Raw genomic sequence first — 21,726 nt, forward strand, 5'->3', positions numbered from 1 at the left:
CTGTGCCCTCTCCCCGCAATTGAACTGAACTCCTTCGAACTTTGTCCCCGGGGAGGCGACAGGCTGGCTCCCGATCTGGCAGCTTTATTTTACGGCCCTGTAACCTCTAAGAGGAAGCTGAGCGGGTGGTCTCCCCGTTCCTTCCCGGAGGTTGGGGCCCCGAACCTCCACCTTAACAGAGGGGGCGGGGCAGGGCCGGGCCCAGCCCAGCCCAGGAGTTCTCCCGCACCCTGCGCGTCCCACCCCCGGGATTCCAACCCGGAACTACCGGACGCTCCCCAGGGAAGGACGCGCCGGGCGGGCAGGCGGACCGGGTGAGTCCTGGGAGCCCCCGAGGTGGGCTGTGGTGGGGATTCTTGCCCTTCAACCCTAGCTCTCCGCATACCGCGGTCGGGACGGGGCGGGGGCGGGGCAGGACAGACCGAGCAGACCTGTCCCGGCGCGTCTCAGGAATGCGCCCGGCCCCGCCTGCACTGACCCCGCTTCCCCGTGGTCCAGCAGGCGGCTGAGCGGCGCTCGGGCCATGGCCCCCGCAAGGAACGTGGTCAAGATCGCCATTCAGATGCCGGGGGCCATCCCACAGCTCATTCAGCTGGATCAGGTAACCCTTACCGGCCACCTGGGCCCGGGCACTGCCCCAACCCCTGGCACTCCTGAGTCTTGGGGTCGGGAGCCCCCTTCGAGACCATCCAGCTCAGGCCACCCCTTTACTGGGGCCCCGAGGGGCTTAAACATACCTACTGCCCTCCAGCTCCTCGGCCAGGCGAGGAATTCCGCCTAAACCCCGCCCCGAATGGGACCCTCCACCTGGAGGCTGGGGTGAGTGACCTACTACTCCCCCCTGCAGGCCAAGCCCCTGGCGGCAGTGCTGAAGGAGGTCTGCAATGTGTGAGTGTCCCTCCTCCTGCTTGTGGGATGGGAGAGGAGGAGGACGAGGACGGGGTGGGTCCTGGACCTAAGCTGAGGGCAGCTCCTTCCCCGCAGCTGGAACTTGAGTGACTGCGAACACTACGCCCTGCAGTATGCTGACGGGCATCGAAAGTACATCACGGAGAGCGTGAGCCTCAGTGACCTAGCCCTACTGGCCACCCTGTGGGCGCCCTGGGGACGCCCGCCCACGCCCCCAACTGCAGACTGACCGCCCCGCCCACGGCCCTCCCGAGCCCCCTCACTTCCCCATCCCGAGGCACTGGGATGAGTCACTCACCTAACACCTGACTCCTCCCAGGCCCGGGAATGCCAGCCCTTTCTCCTTTTTCCTGTCTCTTCCAGAACCGCTCTGAGATCAAGAACGGCAGCATCCTGTCCCTCAGCATTGCTCCGGTACTGCCTCCCCAAAGCCCAGGCCCCGGCTCCAGGTTGGGTTTCCGTGCCCGCTCCCCAGTGACATGCCATCCCCCTCTTCCTGCCCCCAGGACAAGGAGGCTGAGAGACTTCTGACCGCCCTGAAGAGTGGAAGCCGGGAAGTCAAGAGGGAAGCCCTGAGACGCCTGGCCCTGCTGGCTCCAGACCTGACCTTTGCCGGAGAAGTCATTAACCAAGATGGCCTGGAGCACCTGGGCGCCATCATCGAGGACGGGGACGAGTGAGTGCTGGAGGGTGGCAGGGAGGGCAGCCCTGGGCGTCCTACGTCCCACCAGTTCCCTTACAGGCACCCGCGATCACCTGGACCCGGGCAAGTCCTTGAATCCCGGCCCAGCTTCCTCCTCCGAAAGTGTCAGCATCGGGGAGCTGGAAGGAAGCCGAGGCCACCCCCATGATCCGCCTGAGAAGAGGACGTCCAGCCTTTGCCCTCTCCGCTTCTTATCCCTAAAACCACTAGGCAGCTTTTCCTCTCATCGTCTTGGGCTCTGGCTTCGGCCCCCTGCTTACTTCTGCCTTCTGGTGTCAGTACAAGCAGTTGGCTCTCTCCCTGCCTTCATCCCTGAAGTCAGCTGGTGTCCCCTGAAGCCCAGACGTCCCCAAGTCCTTCAGCTGGATCTGGTTTGGCACCGTCTTGAACCCTTCTCTGAACATTCTTCAGTTTGTCAAGTCAGTGCTCTTCCTAAAACCTGGAATTGATCACATCCCCCAGACGTGGCCTGATCAGGGTAGAAGTCAGCCGGACGCAAACTTCCTAGTCTTGGGCTCGTTGCCAGGCTTAACTTTTTTTAAATTTAATTTTATAAATACCTTCTGTTTTTGGAATAGGTTCTTCTCCCCATTCCCGAGCTTCCACTTTTTTGGTGTTACTCAGTTCCATTTGACTCTCTGTGGCCCCCTTTGGGTTTGTCACATACTGGAGTGTTTTGCCATTTCCTTCTCCACCTCATTTGACCGATGAGGAAACGGAGGCAAACAAGGTTAAATGGCTTGTCTGGGGTCACTCAGGTCTTCCTGATTCCAGAAATTCCAAGTACCACCTAGCTGCTGAAATTACGCTCTAGAGCCATTTTATTAACAAAGAATTGAAGAGGAGAAAAAGCTCATCAACATTGGGTCTTTGAGTCTCCCATCTCTGCCAAAAAGGGAGGGAGCTTATCTTCTGTCATCTTCAAGGCCAAGCGTTTTGTTGCCTTTCTGCTGCTTTTCTACTCTCGTGTCAGACTGTTTCTGTACTTCTTCCTGCTTCTTCTCATCAGTTCACGAAGGCTTCCCATGCTCTTCTGTGTTCTATCATCATTTCTTTTTCAAATTAATATATTTTCAAATGAATATTTTCAAATCTCTTCCCGCGGTTTCCTGATTGGTGTTCCCTCCCTCCTCCGGGGGCTGACCAGCAGCTCCACTTGTCCAGGGCGTTTCTGCTACGTTGGCGCGTCCCCGCGTCCCCGCCGAGCCCCTCGGGAATGCGCTTCTCTTAATGCCATCCCGAGCCTCATCAGCTTTTTTGTCTAATAGAGCTCTTAGGTCTGCTTCGTGAGAACGGATCTGGCTGCTGCCTTTCCTCGAGAGTTTGGCGCCGGCCAAGTCATTTTTAAACCCGCGTGTGAGACGTTCCTCTCTAGGCTGTTGGGAGCCGTCATTTCCTACCACGATGCGCCTTGCTAGCTCTTCTGACTCAAGTCTTGGAGGCTTTCCTGGGCCATCTTGGAATCAATACGCCGTCGTGGTGCTAAGGCAGATGGGCTGTAAGGGCTAGGGCGTGGGGGGGTCAGATTTGAAACCTCCCGTCTCTGGGCTTGGCTGGGATGTTTCAAGGTTAAGGGACTGGCCTGTGGGACCACACAGTCATTCTGTGCCCGAGCTGGGGCTTGGATCCATGGCGTCCTGCTTCCAAGGCCAGTCTCCCGTCTTCATCATGCTGCCTAGAGCGCTGGGCCTGGAGTCAGATCTTGCCCAGGCACTAGCTGTGTGACCCTGGGCAAGTCGCTCTGCTTCAGTTTCCTCAGCTGTAAAACGCGGATCATGGCACCTACTTAGCAGAATTGTACAGACCACATAAGCAATGTCTGGGAAAAAGCGCCAGGCTCAGAGCCTGGCATGCAGACGGTGCTACGCACATGCTTATTCCTTTCTGTTTTCCTTTGCCTGGACCAATTCTAGGGTGTCCCAGCCTTCGAGGCCCCCGAGTCTGCCTGCCAGCCCTCCCAGCTCTGCTCTGGCCGGGCTGCCCCCCAGGGCTTTCTGGGTCACTGGTAAAGATGGCAGACAGCGGAGCTGGTTCCCGTGGAAGGACACGGGAGACCTCTGTCCGAGGCGGGCGTCTGGGGCCGGCTCTTCCACAGTCTGACTGCCCGGCGGGGCGGTCACTGGGCCCCCCCTAGCGCTGACGGTCTGTCCTTTCCCTTTCTCCCCCAGCCTCGGAGAGGTCCTGGCCCACGGCCTGAGGGCCTTCTCGGAGCTCATGGAGCACGGCGTGGTGTCTTGGGAAACGCTCAGTAGCAACTTGGTCAAGAAGGTGGGGCTGGGGAGACAGGGAGGAGGGATGGGACAAGGGGACCAAGCGTCGGCGGCCAGGGGGATGCTGGGGCTTTTTCATTCTATCCTCCAGGTGGTGTCCTATGTGAATATGAACTTGATGGATGCCTCGGTGCCCCAGCTGGCACTGGGGCTGCTGGAGAGTCTGGCCCTCAGCAGCCCCCCCCTGGGCCAGCTGGTGAAGCAGGAGGTGCCCTTGGAAAGGCTGCTGGTGCATCTGCAAGTGTGAGGCTTTGATGGCTGGAGGCGGCGGGTGGGGGGCTGCTTCGGGGCCTCGGTGCTGGCTGACCCCTCTCTTGGTCTCCTCTGCCATCAGGCTGAACCAGCCTTTGCAGACCAAAGCCATGGCCCTGCTGACGGCCCTTCTGCAGAACGCCAGCTTTGCCGAGCGCCAGGTGAGAGCGAGGCGGGGGGCTCTGGGGAAGACCCTTGGGCTTGCTCCCACTTCCCCCCTTCTCTCTCTAGGCCATGCTGGATTACTTAGGGCAGAGGAATCTTCGCCAGTTCATATACAAGGTAAGGAGCAGGGAGCCAGGAAAGGAGGCCTGGATCCCAGGCCATAAGAGCCGGAGGAGCCGAGAAGGACGTTAGGGATTATCCTGTTCGAGCCCCTTCTTTTTATTTTATCTTTTAACATTTATCCGGGCCTGGAGTCAGGAGGTCTCAGACGCTTACTAGCTGTGTGACCCTGGGTCACTTCGCCCGGTCTGCCTCAGTTTACTTATCTGTCAGATGAACTGGAGGAGGAAATGGCAAACCCTCCAGGCTCACGGAGAGCTGGACGTGACCCTTGTTAGCTTGGGGAGCCTGGGCAAGGCACTTGGGAATAATGATGGCACCAACGCCCCAGGGTGGTTTGGGAGATCGGGCGAGATGGCTGCGTTGAGCCTGGCCCAGAGGAGGGGCTCCATCAATGCTTGGCCCCCCCAAGACAGGTCTTAGATGCCGTTTCCTCTCTGTCTCCCCAGAACATCATTCACAGCCCAGTCCCGCTGGGGGACGAGATGGCCCACCATCTGTACGTGCTGCAGGTGCTCACGCTGGGGCTCCTGGAGCCGCGGATGCGCACCCCGCTGGACCCGTATAACCAGGTGCGGCCGCGCGGAGAGACGGGCCACGGGGTCTGCCCGACCCGGACGGGGTGGCTCACGTCCTCGTCCCTTCCTCAGGAGCAGCGGGAGCAGCTGCAGGCCTTGCGCCAAGCGGCCTTCGAGCCGGACGGGGAGTCCCAGGGCAGCGGCCTGAGCGCAGATCGTCGCCGATCCATCTGTGCCCGGGAATTCCGGAAGCTCGGCTTCTCTGTGAGTGGCCGCTCCCTCCCTCCCCTGCTCGGGCCCTCGGGGCTCGCCCGGGATCTCCCGCCATCCAGGTCTTTCTCTCCTTCTCGGACCCAGAACAGCAACCCTGCCCAGGACCTGGAGCGTGCCCCGCCGGGGCTGCTGGCCCTCGACAACATGCTCTACTTCTCCAGCCACGCCCCCAGCGCCTACAGCCGGGTGAGCCAGCGAGCGCCCCCCCTGCTCCCGCCCCGACAGCCCCGGGCCACTCTCTGACAGGCGGCCCCCCTCTCTCCCAGTTTGTGCTGGAGAACAGCAGCCGGGAGGACAAGCACGAGTGTCCCTTTGCCCGAGGCAGCATCCAGCTGACCGTGCTGCTGTGTGAGCTGCTGCGCATCGGGGAGCCCTGTGAGTCGGTGCCCCGCCGGAGCTGGGGTTGGCATTGCCCGAGGGCAGGGAGGGGCACCCGCGGGGCGCCTCGTCTTCCCAGGGTGGACCCCCGTCCCAGACCTCACCCCAGGCCGGGCCATCTCGGGAAGGGGCTCCGGGGCAGCCGCCTGGCCAGAGAGCTCGAACAATAAGCCCTTCTGTGCCCCCCGAGGCTCCGAGACCGCCCAGGACTTCTCTCCGATGTTCTTCGGGCAGGACAACAGCTTCCAGGAGCTCTTCTGCGTCTGCATCCAGCTGCTCAACAAGACCTGGAAGGAGATGCGGGCCACCCAGGAGGACTTCGACAAGGTGAGCCCCCGCCTGGGCCGGCACCGGGAGGGGGCGCTTCGAGGAGGGGGTGCCCGTGGGAACACGGAGGCTCGCTGCACCACCAGGTCATGCAGGTGGTCCGGGAGCAGCTGACAAGGACCCTGGCACTGAAGCCCACCTCCCTGGAGCTGTTCAGGACCAAGGTGAACACCCTGAGCTACAGCGAAGTCCTGAGGCTCCGGCAGACCGAGAGGATGCACCAGGAGGGCACCATGGCGCCCCCCGTCCTGTGAGCTCCAGGGCTGGGTGGGCTGGGAGGCAGGCACTGCCCGGGGCACCCCCTGCCTCCGGGCTCAGATCCAGGGTTGGGGGGGAGGGCAGAGCAGCCACTGTGGGGCCAGCCTCACTCAGGGGCTCGACTCCAGTCTGGGACCTGCCACCTGTGGGTGGGCATCTGAACGGTAGACTCAGAGAGAAGCAGCAGCATTTGAACTCAGGTCCTCTAATTTTGAGGTTTCCCAGCCCCTTCCTTAGCGTACATGTGTGGGGGGAGAGGACAGATGGGTGTTCTGGGTGAGGAGCCCAATAGCCAGGGGCCTTGCTGGCGGGGTGGAAGCTGAGGCACCCCCAGGCTCCTCTCCAGCCCCTGGCTTTGGCTGGCCACGGTCTGACGAGACGGGGCTCCGTCCCGGGCGGCCACCAGGAAAAAGGAAGCCTGTGCCAGGCCGCCGTCCTCGGTGGTCAGCTCCTCCCCTCCTCTACCCACAGGGAGCTTCGGGAGAGGCTCAAGCCGGAGCTCCTGGGGCTGATCCGCCACCAGCGGCTGCTGCGGCTCTGCGAGGGCACGCTTTTCCGGAAGATCAGCAGCCGCCGGAGGCAGGGTGAGTGCGCGGCGAGGGAGGGAGGGCCGGGGCCGGGGGCCCGCTCGGGCCGGGTCCCCTCACGCCACTCCCCTGCCCCTGCAGACAAGGCCTGGTTCTGCTGTCTGTCCCCCAACTACAAGATGCTGCAGTACGGCGACGTGGAGGAGGGAGCCCCCCAGCCGTCTCCCGAGAGCCTGCCTGACAAGCGTATGCGCCCCCCCCTTGGGATCCCAAGAATCCCCCCCTTCCCAAGCCCCTCCTCACACACACCCTGTCCCTCCCCCCACAGTCCCTGTGGCGGAGATGAGGGCCCTGCTGCTGGGCAAGGACTGTCCCCACGTCCGGGAGAAAGGCTCCGGGAAGCAGAACAAGGTGAGCTCCGGGCCGCCGGCCTCTGTGCCACTGCTCGTGTTCCTTGGGCCCGGGCCCTGCGGAGGGAGAGGCGCCTGGGCTGCGGGGGGCGGCCCGCCTCCGCGCCTCCGTCTCCCCGAGCGTACAGGGGGCGACGCTCAGGGCCTTCCTCGGGCCGCCCCGGCCCGTCCCTGCCCCACAGGACGTCTGTGAGCTCGCCTTCTCAGTTAGCTACGACGCGGGGGGGAAGGCGGCCTACCTCAACTTCATTGCCCCCTCGAAACGGGAGGTGAGTGCCCGGGCGGGGCCCTCTGGCCGGGGGGCGGGGGGCCGGGAGGCTTGGGGGGCACCAGTGGAAGGAGGAGAAGTGACCCCCGGGGCCGGTCTCTAGTTCTGCCTGTGGACGGACGGGCTGAGTGCCCTGCTGGGGGTGGCCATGGGCAGCGAGCAGATGCGGATGGAGCTGGAGATGCTGCTGGCCATGGAGACGAAGCTGCGGCTGCTGGAGCTGGAGAACGTGCCCATCCCTGACCAGCCGCCCCCTGTGCCTCCCCCCCCCACCAACTACAACTTCTGCTATGACTGCAGCATCGCCGAGCCCTGAGGCCAGGCGGCCCGAGGGGGCTTCTGTTAACTTTGTGGGCTTCCCGCCAGAGCCGCTGCTAGGAGGGTGTCGCGCCCGCCCCAGGGAGTCACCACTGAGAAATAAAGGCTGCTCCAGCCCTGCGGCCTGTGTCAAGCTCTGAGCTGGGGGTGGCGGAGGGCAGACCTGGGGGCACCGACAAGCCGTGCTCACTCTTTGGGCTTCCCTGGCACTGTCTGGGGGCTGGGAAGGAGGGCCACTCGTGGCCCGTTCCTGGTTCCGAAGGCCCTTTCCAGGAGGTTCTCAGAGGTCGCGGTCGCCGTCGCAGCGGGCCTGACCGTGGAGAAAGCTTTGCGAGGGGTAGGCGGCACCTCCCAGTCCCAGGAGCCTCGGCCCGAGAGCCTGATGTGGGGGGTTCATTCTGGGCCGGTCAGGCACGAGGCACGGGGGACGAGCCGCTTGTGAAGGGAGACGAGAAGAAGGGCGGGTGGGAGGCAGAGGCCCAGGCGCCGGGTGCCGCGCCAGCCCTGTCTGCGCCGCCCGGCCCGTCTGAGCTCCCTAGAAGGGCACGACGGCCCTCTGTGGCCATCGGAAGCACCGGCGAGGGGGCCCTGACGGAGGGGGAGGGGAGCAGCCGAGGATGGGGTTCAGACACTGACCTTTATTCAGAGGCTCACGGTCAGGTCGGCCCCCCCCACAAAGCGGGAGTGCAGACAGGTCACCTGAGGCAGCTGGGTCTGCAAGCGCTCCACTGCGGCCATGCTGATGCCCTGGCACAGGGACACGTCCAGAACCTTCAGCCGCCGGCACGCCTTCCCGATGGTGACCAGTGTCCTGTGGGGGGGCAGAGTCAGCGCCGGCCGGCCGGCCCCTCCCCCCTCCCCGGCCCCTGGGGCTGACTCACTCCTCTGTGAGCTGGTTGCAGCTGGAGAGGTTGAGGTGCCGCAGGCGCGGCCAGCAGCGGGCAGCCTGGGCCCAGCCCTGGTCGCTCAGGTGGTTGCAGTGGCTCAGCGCCAGGTGCTCCAGGCCAGGGCAGCCTTTGGCCACGGCCACCAGGCCGGTGTCCGTGAGCTCCGGGAGCAGGCTCAGGGACAGCTGCTTCAGGTAGGGGAAGCGAAGGACCTGGGGAGATGGCCTGAGCTCAGCAGCGGCTGGCCAGCCTGAAGCTCTGTTGGGGGCAGGGCTTCCCTGTCACCAAGGCAGAGCCTTGGATCCTGCCCTCAGAGGGCCTTGGCCCCGCTGCTTCCACTCTATGGGATCCGCTGGCCAGGGGGTCCTACTGGAACAAATCTTCTCTGCGATTGGCTAGTCCAGTGATGGCAAACCTTTTAGAGACTGTGTGCCCCACCCTGCCCCATACACCAAATGTTGGGTCCCGTCCCCCCAAGTGTTGCATGTGCCCCACCCACACTGGAGGGAGGAAGAGCTCCCATTGGGCTGCTGGGCAAAGGGGCGGGGATGTGAAAAAACATTGACAGGCGCCTTGGAGAGGAGGAGGGGAGCAGCTCTGCCTAAGTCCCTCTGCCTCCTAATAATGCACTCTGGCAGCAATGGTGCATGCGGCATGCCCTATTTGGCACATGTGCCATAGGTTTGCCATCATGATCTGTGGGCACCTGAAGGCCCCTGGCTTGGCCAACTGGGAGCCTGGCCCCACCCCCAAATGCAAAGGGTGGGGCACTCGAATCAGTCCCATCCAAATGCTGGGGGCAGGCCATGGGCACACTGTCAGGGTGAGTAGGGAATAGCACGGGGTCCTTAAAAGGTCCAAAAGTTTTGCCATCACAGATCTAGTGTAACCCATTTTACAGATGAGGACTCTGGGGTCCAAAGAGGGGCAGTCAGTTGGCCTGCTCTTTGGTAGAGGGGGCATTTGAATCCAGGTCTTCCAACACAAAATCCACTCATCACTGGGGCAAGTAGGTATCTCAGTGGATAGAAAGCCAGGCCTGAGGTTCTGGGTTCAAATGTGACCTCTGTCACATCCTAGAAGTGTGACTATGGAGAAGTTAGCCCTCATTGCCTAGGCTTTATGGCTCTTATGCCCCATTGCCTAGGCTTTATGGCTCTTATGCCCCATTCTTAGACAGAAGGTAAGGATTAAAGATCATGGGACAGTCACTTGTTTTTTCTGGTTCTCCATTTTCTCTGCCAAATCGGGGCTCTCAAGAGTCTCTGAAGTCCTAATCTGTGGGCAGGCCCCAGACCATGCCCCCACCTGGCCTGTGCAGGATCCTCCTCCCCCCTCTGCCCCAGGGCTCCCTGCACCTTGGTCAGGCTGATGTCCGTCAGCTTGTTGCAGGCTGTGAGGTCCAGCTCCTGCAAGGCCCTCAGCATGAGCAGTGAGGCTCTGGGCTGCTTGTTGGGAGCCTCTTGGGAGGGGGACTCGTGGGGGGCCAAGGGCTCTGGAGGCAGCTGTGGGGGGAAGAAGCCCATGTCTCCAAAGTTCCTGCTTAACTTCGGCCCTTTGTCCTTCTGGCGAGAGAAGCCAATCAGGAGGGGATGGGGAGTGGTTAGAGGGCCGCTGAGGCCCCGGGCCTACCTGCTGCTGGGGAAGGGGGCAGGAGCGCCTGGGGTCTCTGCAGGAGAATCAGGCCCCCCATGACCACCCCCCGAAGCAGTGACCTACTTCATCATCCCCATCTTACAGAGGAGACAACTGAGGCTGTGATGGGGGATTCAGAGCTAGGAACAAGGGCCAGATAGCTCCCAGGGGCCTGAGATGGGTCCATTCCCGCATCCCCCCCTCTATCCCCCCCCCCCCCCCCGCGTCCCAGCCTCACCTCCTCTCCACACTCCACCAGCCCCAGGAGCCCCGAGTCAGTGATTTCCTTACACCAGGCCAGACGCAGGATGGTGAGAAGGGGCAGGTTGGCAGAGATGGCCAGCAGGCTGCTGTCGGTCAGGGACATGCAGGAGGACAGGTCGAGCAGCTTCAGGCTGGAGCGCAAAGGCCCCTGCGCCAGGGAGACCACCGAAGCATCCTGGGAAGTTGGGGGGAACAGGGGACACGGGAAGGGCCAGTGAGTCCAGCTAGAGGTCGAGGCCACTCCAGCCCAGGCCAGACTGATCACAGACAGGGAGGACACGCCGTTGGCCTCTTTGGCTCAGCCATCCTCGAGGTCCCGCTTGGACCAAGGCAGCCGGGGAGGGACCCAGCTCTAACACCCGGCTGGACCCTCCGGCATCTCCCCACTCTGCTCTCGGCTGCCCCCCAGTGCCAGCCCCTCCCCACTCGGAAACCCTCACTGGCTTCCTCGGAGCATCTGTGCTGTGTGTCCAGGGCCCTCGTCCACTTCGCCCTGTTAACAACAAGCGCTTCCCTCCCGGGCTAGAATCTCTTCTGTGTCTTGGGGTTAAGGCAGAAGAGTGGAAAGGCTTAGGCTGAAGGGACTTGGCCAGCTAGGAAGTGTCCGAGGCCACAGGACTTCCCCTCTCCAGGCCAATTCTCTGACCAGCGGAACCTGGTCTGACAGCTCAAGTCAGTGTCTACAGAGCAGTTTTAGGTTCCCAAAGCTTCCATGTTGCGGCTTATCCCAATGAGACAACTGGTAAATCCGGCCTCAGACAGTCCCTCTCTGGCTGACCCCCTTCGGCCAGCTCTCACCACCCTTGGAGCCGACACCGATCCTAGGACGGGGTAAAAGCCTGGGTGACCGCCTTTGTGAGGCATGAATTTCTGGCCAGGAATTTGGGGATAACTCTTCACCCACTCCTGCGATTTGGAGGGACGGAGCTCTGTGAGGCCCTTGTGGTCAGTGCCAGGTTAGAGCCTGCCATCCCTGGCACCGCTGTGATGCATCAGAGGAGGGGGAGGACGATGGGGCCTCGGATCCCCGCACTCACCTTCAGCAGGGAGCAGTAGGCGAGCCTGAGAGATGCCAGGTGGGGCAGGGGGCCCTTGGGAAACTCCAGTGCCTTGACCAACTCCCTTCCATTCACAAGGCAGCACTCAGCTATGTCTAGGCTTCTCAGCTCCTGAAGCCTGTGCAGGGCCAAGAAGCCAGCGTCGGTCAGCCGTTGCAGCTTTTCCATGCGCAGGTGCCTAAGGCCCTGCAGGCCTCTGGACACGGCCAGGAGTGCCCCATCGGCCAGCTCCGAGCAGCCGCTCAGGTCCAAGCTGGTGAGGCCTCGCTGCTGGCGGCAGAGGGTGGCCACAGCCTCATTGGAGATGTCCCGGCAGCTCCGGAGGGTCAGCTCCTGCAGACGAAGGCCCACCACCTGGCCCAGGGCCTGCAGACCCATGGGGTTCAGACCAGTGCCGCTCAAGTCCAGGGCTAGCAGATGGCCTGCCCGTTCCTTCAGGAAGTGGAGGAGATTGCGGAAGGAGAAGACGGTAGAAGAGTCCTGCTGGGCAGGCAAACTGATGTAGGGATCGAAGGCGATGTGGCAGCGGGCCAGGGAGAGACGCTCCAGTTTAGGGGCACAACTGGCCAGCTGGTTGAAGCTGGCGTCCGCCAGAGAGCGCAGATTAGACAGATTGAGGTCCCGGAGGCCAGCCAGGGCATCCCGAACCTTCTGCACGATTTCTGGCTGAGCCAGGAGCATCCCAGACATGAAGAGGCTATTGCAGCCACTGAGGTCCAGGACCCGGAGCCCTGGGCAGCTTGTGACGAGCCCTATAAAGGAGGCTTGCGTCAAGGTGCCCCCTCCGAGGGACAGGCTCTGCAGGTGCGGGCCTAGGTAGTAGGAGATTGACTGGAGCACATCAGAGCAGTCAGAAGAACTATCCACGTCGGCAAGGCTAACACAAGACACGTGCCGGCGGCTCAGGCTCTTGATGGAGGTGAGGGAGGCAGATGCCACCGGGATGTTATACCGAACATCGAGCTGGGGGGACAGACATGGAGGGCTATTGGCACCTGGGCTGACAGACACAAGGCCCAACCCTCTGACCTGAAGGAGGGGAGCTGACCAGAGAGGGCGGGAGGTGCCAGGGAGAATGGGAGTCACAAGAGCAGGGACAGAGGGCAAGGAGGATTCTGGGAATGGGACAGTTAAGGGAAAAACGGATGCCCAGCCCCAGGCAGATCCTTAGTCCTAAAAAGGGCGAATGTGTGGCCAAACAGGCAGCAGAGGAAGGGGTAAAAGGGTGAGCAGAAAGCAGAAGAGGAACCTCAGAGCCCCTGTGGCAGGCCCCAACCCCAGGGGGCAGCCAAGGGTCTTCAGCATGCAGTGGACATATGAACCGCTAATGACTGGCTTTTTCCCAGAGGCTCTCCAAACTCAGAAGACCTGAAACCACCAAGGATCCAGCACTTTATGAAAAATAAATGAAAAGTTCCAAGAATGCCCTGAGGCAAGAGATACTGAGAAAAGGCCCAAGACAATCCTCTCTGCCTGGGTACCTTCAGGCTGGTACAAGAGGATCCTGGCTTATCAACCCCACTGGAGTGCTCATCAGCACATCCACAGACATTCCAGGGATCTTGCCTGGTGAGGTGATCCCACTGGGGAAGGGCAGAGGGCATATACTTGTTAGGGAAGTAAAGGTTCCAGAGAAGCCAGGACAGCAGAACTGGGCAGCAAGCAAGACCCTGGGGGGAGGTCTGCCTATCAGAGAAGAGAGTGGAGGGGTTCAAGAAATTAAATAAGTATCTAATTTAGGAAGGAACAGAGGTGAGGATGGAGGATGGGGCCTTTCTTATACTATTTCCTTCAGCTTTGTTATGAGAAAAGTTAGGGAATGTGAAGGATTAGTATTATTAGTTGGTCTAGCACTGTTTTCTTCACAGTAGTTGCTTAATGAATATTCATTCAATTGATCAAACATTCCTTGGTCTGGCACCTGAAAAATTCAGAAAATGATTATCTTGTTTTTGTTAGATACATCTGTAATAGTCAATTCTCTTAGAAATAAATATTGAACTAAATAATTGGGAGAAATATTCATTGCTCATGGGTAGGTCAAGCCAATATAATAAAAATGACTATCTGAATTAATTTATTCATTGCTATGCCAAACTCCCAAAGGACTATTTTAAAGACCTAGAAAAACAAACAAACAAACAAAAATCTCAAGGGCAATGATGAAAAAAAATGGTAAGAAAATGGGATCTGTCCATTCCAGATCTCAAATTATGCTACAAGCAGCCATTATTAAAATCATTTGCACCTGGCTTAAAAATAAGAAGTCAATCAATGGAACAGATTAGGTATATGTCAAGAAGCAAACAAAGGCAGGAAAACAGTGTTTGATAAAACCAAAGACCCAAGTTTCTGAGCAGAAGGACTAGTTGATAACTTCTGAGAAAACTGGTCACAGTCTGGCAGTAATCAGGTTTAGACCAAAACATTTTACCACACAGCAAGATAATCTCCAAATAGGCACAAGTACTAAATATAAAGATCACATCATAAGTAGAGGAGCAAGAAAAGGAATGACCTTTTAGAGTTATGGATAGGGAAAGAGTTCATGAATAAATGATAACAAGGCAAAATGGACAATTTTGATTATCTAGAAAATTTTTAAATGTACAAATGGATCTAAAGTAAAAATTGGAAGGGAAAAAGTAACTAGGAAAAAATTTTACAGCAAGGTTCTTTGATAAAGGTCCTATATCTACTATATGTGTGTCTCTGTGTATGTATATGTGGAACTGATTCAAGTTTATAAGACCAAGAGTCATTTTCCAATAGACAAATGGTCAAAGGACAGAAAGAGGATATTTTCAAATATTTTCAAAGGAAGAAATTGAAGCTAGCAACACTCACATAAAAATGCTTTATTACTACAAAAGAGAGAAAAGCAAATTAAAGCAATTTTGAGGTTCTACCTCATACCTATCGGTCTGGCAAAAATGACAAAAGAGGAAAAACTATGAGTGTTGGAGGAGCTGTGGAAAGCAAACAGACCAAGCACATTGCTGGTAGAGCTGTGAATTGGCCCAGGCACTCTGGAGAGCAATTTGGAAAGATGCCCAGAAAGTTAGTTAACATTACCTTTGACCCAGTTATAGCAATACTAGGCTTATACCCAACAAGTCAAAGAAAGAGGAAAAGGATTCATACACACAAAAGTATTTATAGCAGCAATTTTCATTGTAGCCCCAAATTAGAAGTTAAGGAGCTGGACTATTGGGGAATGGCTAAACGAATTGTTGTATGAATGGAATGGTAAAAAATGATAAAATGGACAGTTTCAGAGAAAATTAGGAAGGCTTATATGAAATCATACAGAGCAAAGTGAATAGAACTAGAAAAATGTATAACCTTATAAAGGCAATTCCAAAAGACTTTAGAATTCTATTAACACAATGATAAACCACAAGTCATGAAGAATGAAGATGAAATACTATTCACTTCTTGGCAGAGAGAAAAGTAATGAACTTAAAATGCAGGAAGAGACCTATTTTGGATGGCTAATTGAGAATTTATTTTGCTAGACTAGGCAGTTATGTATTGAGATTATTTTTAATTAAAAATCTTTTTTATTCAATGATGGGGAAAAGAGAGATGAATAAAAATAAAAATTTTGAAATTAACTGAAAAATAAAAATAACCAATCTTGGGGGCAGCTGGGTAGCTCAGTGGATTGAGAGCCAGGCCTAGAGACGGGAGGTCCTAGGTTCAAATCTGGCCTCAGCCACTTCCTAGCTGTGTGACCCTGGGCAAGTCACTTGACCCCCATTGCCTAGCCCTTACCACTCTTCTGCCTTGGAGCCAATACACCGTATTGACTCCAAGACGGAAGGTAAGGGTTTAAAAAAACAAAATAAGCAATCTTTAAAAGTAGTCCATTCATTCTATTATCCATATATGGTTTACTAATTTTTAATTCCAGGAGGGTTTCTCTCATACCCTAAACAAAGTTCAGGGAAAGAAAAAATTTTAAAATGCTATCCAAACCATATAGAATCAAAGAAGTAAATTGGCAACAAAAACAACCGTAGAGCTAATTGCAAAGCCAAATATTCCCTGGTAAACTATTGTATAGAAAAATGCAATGACAGGACTTAGGGCTGAAAGTAAAAGGCTAAAGGAGCAACCAAATAATGTGCTCCTTTGTGCAGGGCTTAAAGAAACAAGAAGAGGAAGACCACCTCTCCTATCCATTTCCATAAGGGTTGGGGGAGTAGATAACACAAGGGATGATAAGGCACTGAGTGGGCCTCTCAGGGCTGGTCATCACCATCTTTGGCCTGAATGAGCTGACAGAAGACTACAGGGAGGAATAGGAGCCTCTCCCAGAGGGAAATGAGGCGGGGAGTCTATCTCAGCCTTGTGGACTTGCCATTTGGGTCCCCCGGCAGTGGGCAAAGGGGACTAGTGAAGAGAGGGAGGAAGGGGACAAGTTCTTTACAAAGTAGAATTTTAGTTGGGAGGGGGTTTTGAGTTCATTTAGTCCAAGCCCCTTATTATACACCCCAGGGGTAAACGGAGGCACAGAGAAGCTAAAAGAAAATAGAAATAAGGTCTCTAAAAGACGGGAAAATGACTTCCCTGCTTTCGGAGCGTCCAGACGAGCTGCATAAGCAATGAACCTAGGTGAAAAGTGTAGTGCTAGATAAAGAAGCAGGTGCTCTGAGTGTTACTGAGGAGAGTTTGCCAGCATCCAGGGGCACCTCTTGGGCCCCACAAGGACTCCCAGGTCCGAGCGTTAGCTTGTGAATGCTCCCTTCCTTCCTCTAGCAGGGCTGCTGGTCAGTGCTCTGCTGATCTCTTCCTAGCTCTCAGAGGAAACAACTGGGTAACATCAGGGATCCCCCAGGTGGGCATAGCGGAAGCAGTAAGCAGCCTGAAACAAGCAAATCTAACCCTCAAAGGGGAATGGGCCAGGCGTGGGGCCTCCGTACAGCAGATGTGCCCAGACTGCGGCGAGCCTCTCTCTTCTGGGTAGAGAGAGGACGGCCTGGGAAGCAGAGGGCGCCAAGGACCCAGGTGATCTGCCTCGCTCCCCAAGGAACAGCTGTGGACTAACTGACAGTCGCAGGCCTCTGTGCAGGGAGCCCTGGTTAGGATATTTATAGTCTGGGGCCCCTGTGCCGCAGGGGGGGAGGCAGGAGCCACGAGGTCTATTTTGGGGCCTCCCATGGGCGAGTCTCCTCAGTTTTTATTCTGAGCTCACCAGTAAAAGGGTGGCCAGAGATCACCTTCCTGGTGAAGACTCAAAACCGAATCCACTGCCTGGACAAGGCTAAGGGAGGACACGGTTATGTTGCCTGCATCATTGAAGGATTATAATTTATTTATTTGTTAGATTCCATTTTTGTCAATTGCACGTAGAAACAATTTTTGACAAGTTTTCTGACATTTTACAATTGAGATTCTCTCCTTCCCTCCCTCTCCCATCTCTGAGGCCGTAAGTCATCCGATATGGGTTATGCTGGCCCTTTCATGCAATACATATTTTCATATTCCCGTGTCATACCTGCAGACATGTCACACACATAAAAAACGCATGAAGGGAACAATGATCTGCATTCAAATTCCAATGTTCTGAATGATTATCATTTAGAAGAAATAAACTTAACTTTTGGGTTCCAAAAGGCTCTATAAGGATTAATGATTTCCGTTCCATGCCCTAGAAAGGAAAGGGCAGGGAAGCCAAGGGGCAGAGTGGGGAGAGGCCTGGGTCTGAGGCCACCGCTCAGCTACCAACCATCTATGGGACCTGGAGAGCAAGGGCCAGGCTATCCTCTAAGGGGCTCTGTTTTTTTATCTGTAAAATGAGGAAGGTGGACGAGGTGAGCTGTGAAATGGTCTAGGCATTCTGGAAAGCAATGTGGGAATGGCTAAAAGGTTATGAAATACACACACCCATGATACCACTAGTAGACTTACACTTCAAAGAGATCAATGGAAAAAGAAAAGAATCCCTAAGCACAAAAATATTTATAGAAGCTCTTTTTGTAGTAGTCAAGTCCTTTGGAAACTAAGGGAATGTCCATCACAACTGGGGGAACGGTTCAATAGATTACAGTAGATGAGTGTAATGAAATATTATTGTGCCATAAGAAATGGTAAGAAAAGGAGTTCAGACAAACCTGGGAATATGTGTGGAAACTGATGCATAGATGTGAGTAGAGTAATTTATTAGTAACAGCACTGTACGGCTGACTAGTATGAAAGACTTAAGAGCTGAGATGGATGCAATCATGATTTCCAGAGCATGTTCCTGTCAAAGAGGTGAAGGATGGAGGGTGTGGAATGTGACATTTTTTTTTGGATATGGCCAATGAGGGAACTTATGTTGCTTGACTATGTGTATTTGTTACAATGGGGTTTGCTTTTCTTTTTCAATAAGGGAGGAATGTAGACAGAAGAGAAAACAGATTTTTATTAGGTAAAAAAATTAAGTGATAAACTATTTCCTTCTACCTCTAGATTCTATCATTCTATGTCACCCTGGGAAGTGATGAGCTCCCTGTCATCAGATTGGATGAGAATTTGGTGGGGATGCAACAGAGGGTATTTCAGTTTCAGACAGAGGTGAGACTAAGAGATTTATAAGATCCTTTTTAAATGCTGAGATTTCTGTCTTCTAGATTTAGAGGAGGCAAGGATGAGAGGATTCAGAGAGGCTACTTACCTCCCGCAGAGCATTCTGGGCTGCATAATACCAGGCTCGATTCACCAGGGAAGCCTCTTTTTGGTCCGAAAGAGGGAGGAAGCTCAGAATATAAGAAAGCATCTAGGGGAAGAAGGCAGAGGAAAGCAGCAGGAGATTCAATCTGGGGACCTTTGGAGACTGAGGACACATGAGACTTGGGTAGAGCTCACAACTACACACAAGGAACTACATCTTTACCAAATGAAAAATGCATCAGGGAATTATAAACAAAGGGCTGTATGTTTTTGTTCCATCCAGAAGCGTAGCCCACTTGCCATGACACACAGGGGGGATCGATAGCTAGCCACAGAGTTCCAGCTTCCCACTTGAGAGTACCTACTGATGGGCACGGGCACATTGCAAGAGCCCACAGGTTGGGGACGATTACTCTCCATCTCTCACCATTCTTACCCTTTGGAAAGAAAGTCTGACTTAGTAGACAGGCTCCTGGGGAGAAATAGCTGAAAAGAATCTTGGAACCTTCTTCCCGAGTGTGAATTAGATGTGGATCTTATGCTCTGCTAGACATATCCCTACTGCCTGTAAACCAAGTGCATGTCTGCTTCATCCTTGGGAAAACCTCACCTGATCTGTCCATGCTCACTATCATCCCATCTCTCTTCTCCCTACTGTGGTTAAACTCCTCAAGAAGGAAGGCTCCCTGGGGCTAATACACCCATTTCCTTTCCTCTCACTCTCTTCATTCTCTACAGTCTGGCTCCTGATCTCATTATTCTCTTTCCAAAGGTACCAATGGCCTTCTCAATCCTCATCCTACTTGACCTCTCTGCAGCCTTTATCATTGTCAGTCATCTTCTTGCTGGGCTTCTATGATGCTGCTTTCTCTGGGTTTCTTATACCTCCCTTACCTCCATTTAATGTGATTCAATGGTATGGTATCCTTGTTCCTTACACAAGGCACTCCATTTCTTGGTTCTAGGCATTATCTCTGGCTATCCCCCATGTTGGAATATTCTCCCACCTCACTTCTGCCTTCTGGCTCCCTTGGATTCCTTTAAGTTCTAGCTAAAATCCCATCTTCTAGAAGAAGCATTTCCTGAATTCTCTTAATGCTAGTGCCTTCCCTCTATCCAATTTTTCCCATATATATGGCCAGTTATGTACACAGCTGTTGGCATGTTATCTTCTCCATTGGTCTCAGAGTTCCTTGAGAGCAGAGATGGTTTTTTTACTTTTCTTACTATCACATAACTTAGCACAGTGCCTGGCACAGAGACAGTGCTTAATGATTGCTAAATGACCATTGTCCATCTGGATGCCCCATCGGTTGTTTCAAACTCAACATGTTCACAGTAGACTTCATATTTTCTTTAATACCAATCCTTCCAATTTCTGTTGATAGTACCACTAAATGTCTAATCACCTAGATTCCCAGTCTTGGAGTCATCTTTGATTCCTCTTTTTTTTTATATACTTTTATCCAACAAATTATCGAGTCCTGTTGATCCTACCTTTACAATACTCCTCAAATCTGTTCCTTCTCTGTTTCCATCTCTGCCAACCTAGTTTAGGTCTTCATTACCTCTAGCCTCAGCTATTGCAACAATTTAATTAGTCTTCCCAGATCCCTCTTCTTCCCTCTCCAAACCATCTTCAGAATAGCTACAAAGGGACAGCTAGGTAGTTCAGAGAATCTGGTCTCAGACACTTCCTAGCTGTGTGACCCTGGACAAGCCACTTAACCCCAAATGCCCTGGCCCTTATTGCTCTTCTAATTAATATCAATTCTAAGACAGAAGGTAAGGGTTAAAAAAAAAAGAGGAACAAATGCCAGACTGATATTCCTAATACATTGGACTTGTCAACCTCCAATTAAAAAAATGACTGTTGCTTCTAGCATAAAATTTGTCTGACATTTAAGATACCCCACAATCTAACTACCACTTATGTCCTATTACCCTCCTTCACAAACTCCTCATTCCCGTCCAACTGGTTTAATAGCTTTTTTTTTCCATTGGCAATATTTCATCTCCAGTCTCTGAGCAGGAGACACAAATTCCTCCAGTTGTTAGCACTCTCACTCTTGAATTTACTTGACTATATTTTTGTTATGTTCCCCTAGTAGAATGAAATCTTCTTGAAATCAAGGGATTATTTCCTATTTTATTTATCTGTTTATTCATTCGTTCATTCATTCATTTGTCTTTGTATCCCTATCCTAGCACAGTTCTTTGCACAAAGCCAGCCCTTGATATCTGCTGAATTGAATACCATGCATTGCTCCTGACAACAGGGGTGGCATGGAAGACAGTTGAACATCATAATACCACAGGCTGGGCCCGAGTTTGCAAGGACTAGTATGGCATATTTAAGAGAGAAAAGGGAGGACTAGGGAAGTGTCTGAAACCTGTGAGGACAGAATAAATAAGGAGAACAGCCAGCAGCTGTAAATTCCTCCTCCTCTTCCATGCTAATCAACAGGAAAAGGCTATAAAACGATATCCCAAAGGAAGGCTTGAAAGGGCTAGGACTCAGCCTCAATTTCCTCATCTGTAGAATAAGAGATAAACTAGATGATCTCTAAGAATCTTTCCAAATTTAAATCTGTAATCCTCTCCAGCCTCAAAACTCTCCAAAGCTTTTTTCTTATGTACTTACCACGATATGTAATGTTATAGTGTCTGTGTGTTTTATCTCCTTTACTGAAATGTGGACTTCTTGAGAGCAGAGGCCTTATCTTATTTAACTTCCTAACTCCATAGTTGCCTCAAACTGTGCTTTTTACCTGGTAGGCATAATTTTTTAAAAAGTTGATTAGAAGATATGTTCCTATTTTTCCAGGTTTATTAAAGTACAAACTCTTCAGACTGGCTTTTTTTTTTTTAAATAAAAACTCTTAACCTTCTGTCTTAGAATCAGTTCCAAGGCAGAAGAGCCACAAGGGCTAGGCAACAGGCATTAAGTAACTTGCCTAGGATCACACAGCTAGGAAGTATCTGAGGCCACATTGGAATGAAGGTCTTCCAGACTCCAAGCCTGGCATTCTGTCTCCTCACTATTCTATATCCAATAAGTAAGGAATTTGAAGAGGAAAAAATGCCTGATATTTAATAGCTGTTATTTATTTAGTACTTTACATGTACTTGCTTTCATTTGATCTTCATAACTAGGTATTCTTTTCCCTATTTTATAGATAAATACATGAAAGCTCAGAGAATTTAAAAGATTTTTCAGAGTTACAGAACTTGTAAATGTCAAAGGTGAGATCCAAATCAGGGGCTTTGCTGTCTTTAAGTCTCACATTCCATCTACTCAGCCACTTTGCCCTTCTTCTATGATTTTTCCAATAAAATTCGGTAATTATGTGTCCCACCAGAAAGACAGTATGGCATAGTGGACACAGATCCTCACCCTAAAATAGTTGTCCCATGAGCATGTTCATGCTGTATTGAAAAGTAAGAGGAGGGGAGTTGTAAGAAGAATGGAAGAAAGCTGAAAGGCAAGATGTCCTGGGTTTCAGTTTGGCCCCAGACACTTTCT

General features: G+C 53.7%; 2 protein-coding genes across 5 annotated transcripts in view; one reads left to right on the forward strand and one right to left on the reverse strand.

Moving 5' to 3' along the window:
- On the forward strand, positions 1-7,816 carry ELMO3 (engulfment and cell motility 3). 2 transcript variants are annotated; one of them, XM_007477145.3, is made up of 21 exons: positions 1-314; positions 499-601; positions 848-888; positions 985-1,057; positions 1,273-1,323; positions 1,416-1,585; positions 3,781-3,880; positions 3,974-4,125; positions 4,217-4,295; positions 4,366-4,416; positions 4,869-4,991; positions 5,070-5,201; positions 5,295-5,396; positions 5,477-5,585; positions 5,779-5,915; positions 6,002-6,165; positions 6,645-6,757; positions 6,842-6,946; positions 7,029-7,111; positions 7,293-7,379; positions 7,482-7,816. In XM_007477145.3, exons 2-21 carry the CDS (start codon positions 524-526, stop codon positions 7,692-7,694), a joined length of 2,163 nt encoding a protein of 720 aa, XP_007477207.1. In that variant the 5' UTR covers positions 1-314; positions 499-523; the 3' UTR covers positions 7,695-7,816. The 2 variants fall into 2 exon arrangements, with proteins under 2 accessions (XP_007477207.1, XP_001364692.1); XM_001364655.4 differs by having other exon boundaries at positions 502-601.
- The window catches only part of LOC100020092 (Leucine-rich repeat-containing protein 29), a 20,295-nt gene continuing 6,370 nt past the window's right edge, over positions 7,802-21,726 (reverse strand). Inside the window, exons 2-7 of one of the 3 annotated variants that reach the window (XM_007477146.2) lie at positions 18,205-18,306; positions 11,520-12,503; positions 10,510-10,657; positions 9,942-10,088; positions 8,578-8,795; positions 7,802-8,507 (exon numbers count right to left, since the gene is read on the reverse strand). In XM_007477146.2, the coding sequence (XP_007477208.2) occupies positions 8,232-8,507; positions 8,578-8,795; positions 9,942-10,088; positions 10,510-10,657; positions 11,520-12,503; positions 18,205-18,306 (1,875 nt within the window). In that variant the 3' untranslated portion in view covers positions 7,802-8,231. Of the gene's footprint in view, positions 8,508-8,577; positions 8,796-9,941; positions 10,149-10,456; positions 10,658-11,519; positions 12,504-18,204; positions 18,307-21,726 lie in introns of all 3 variants that reach the window. The other 2 variants (XM_007477147.3, XM_007477148.3) reach the window with 2 other exon arrangements.

Source organism: Monodelphis domestica, chromosome 1 (assembly GCF_027887165.1).
Source record: "Monodelphis domestica isolate mMonDom1 chromosome 1, mMonDom1.pri, whole genome shotgun sequence".
Taxonomy (NCBI): Eukaryota; Metazoa; Chordata; class Mammalia; order Didelphimorphia; family Didelphidae; genus Monodelphis; species Monodelphis domestica.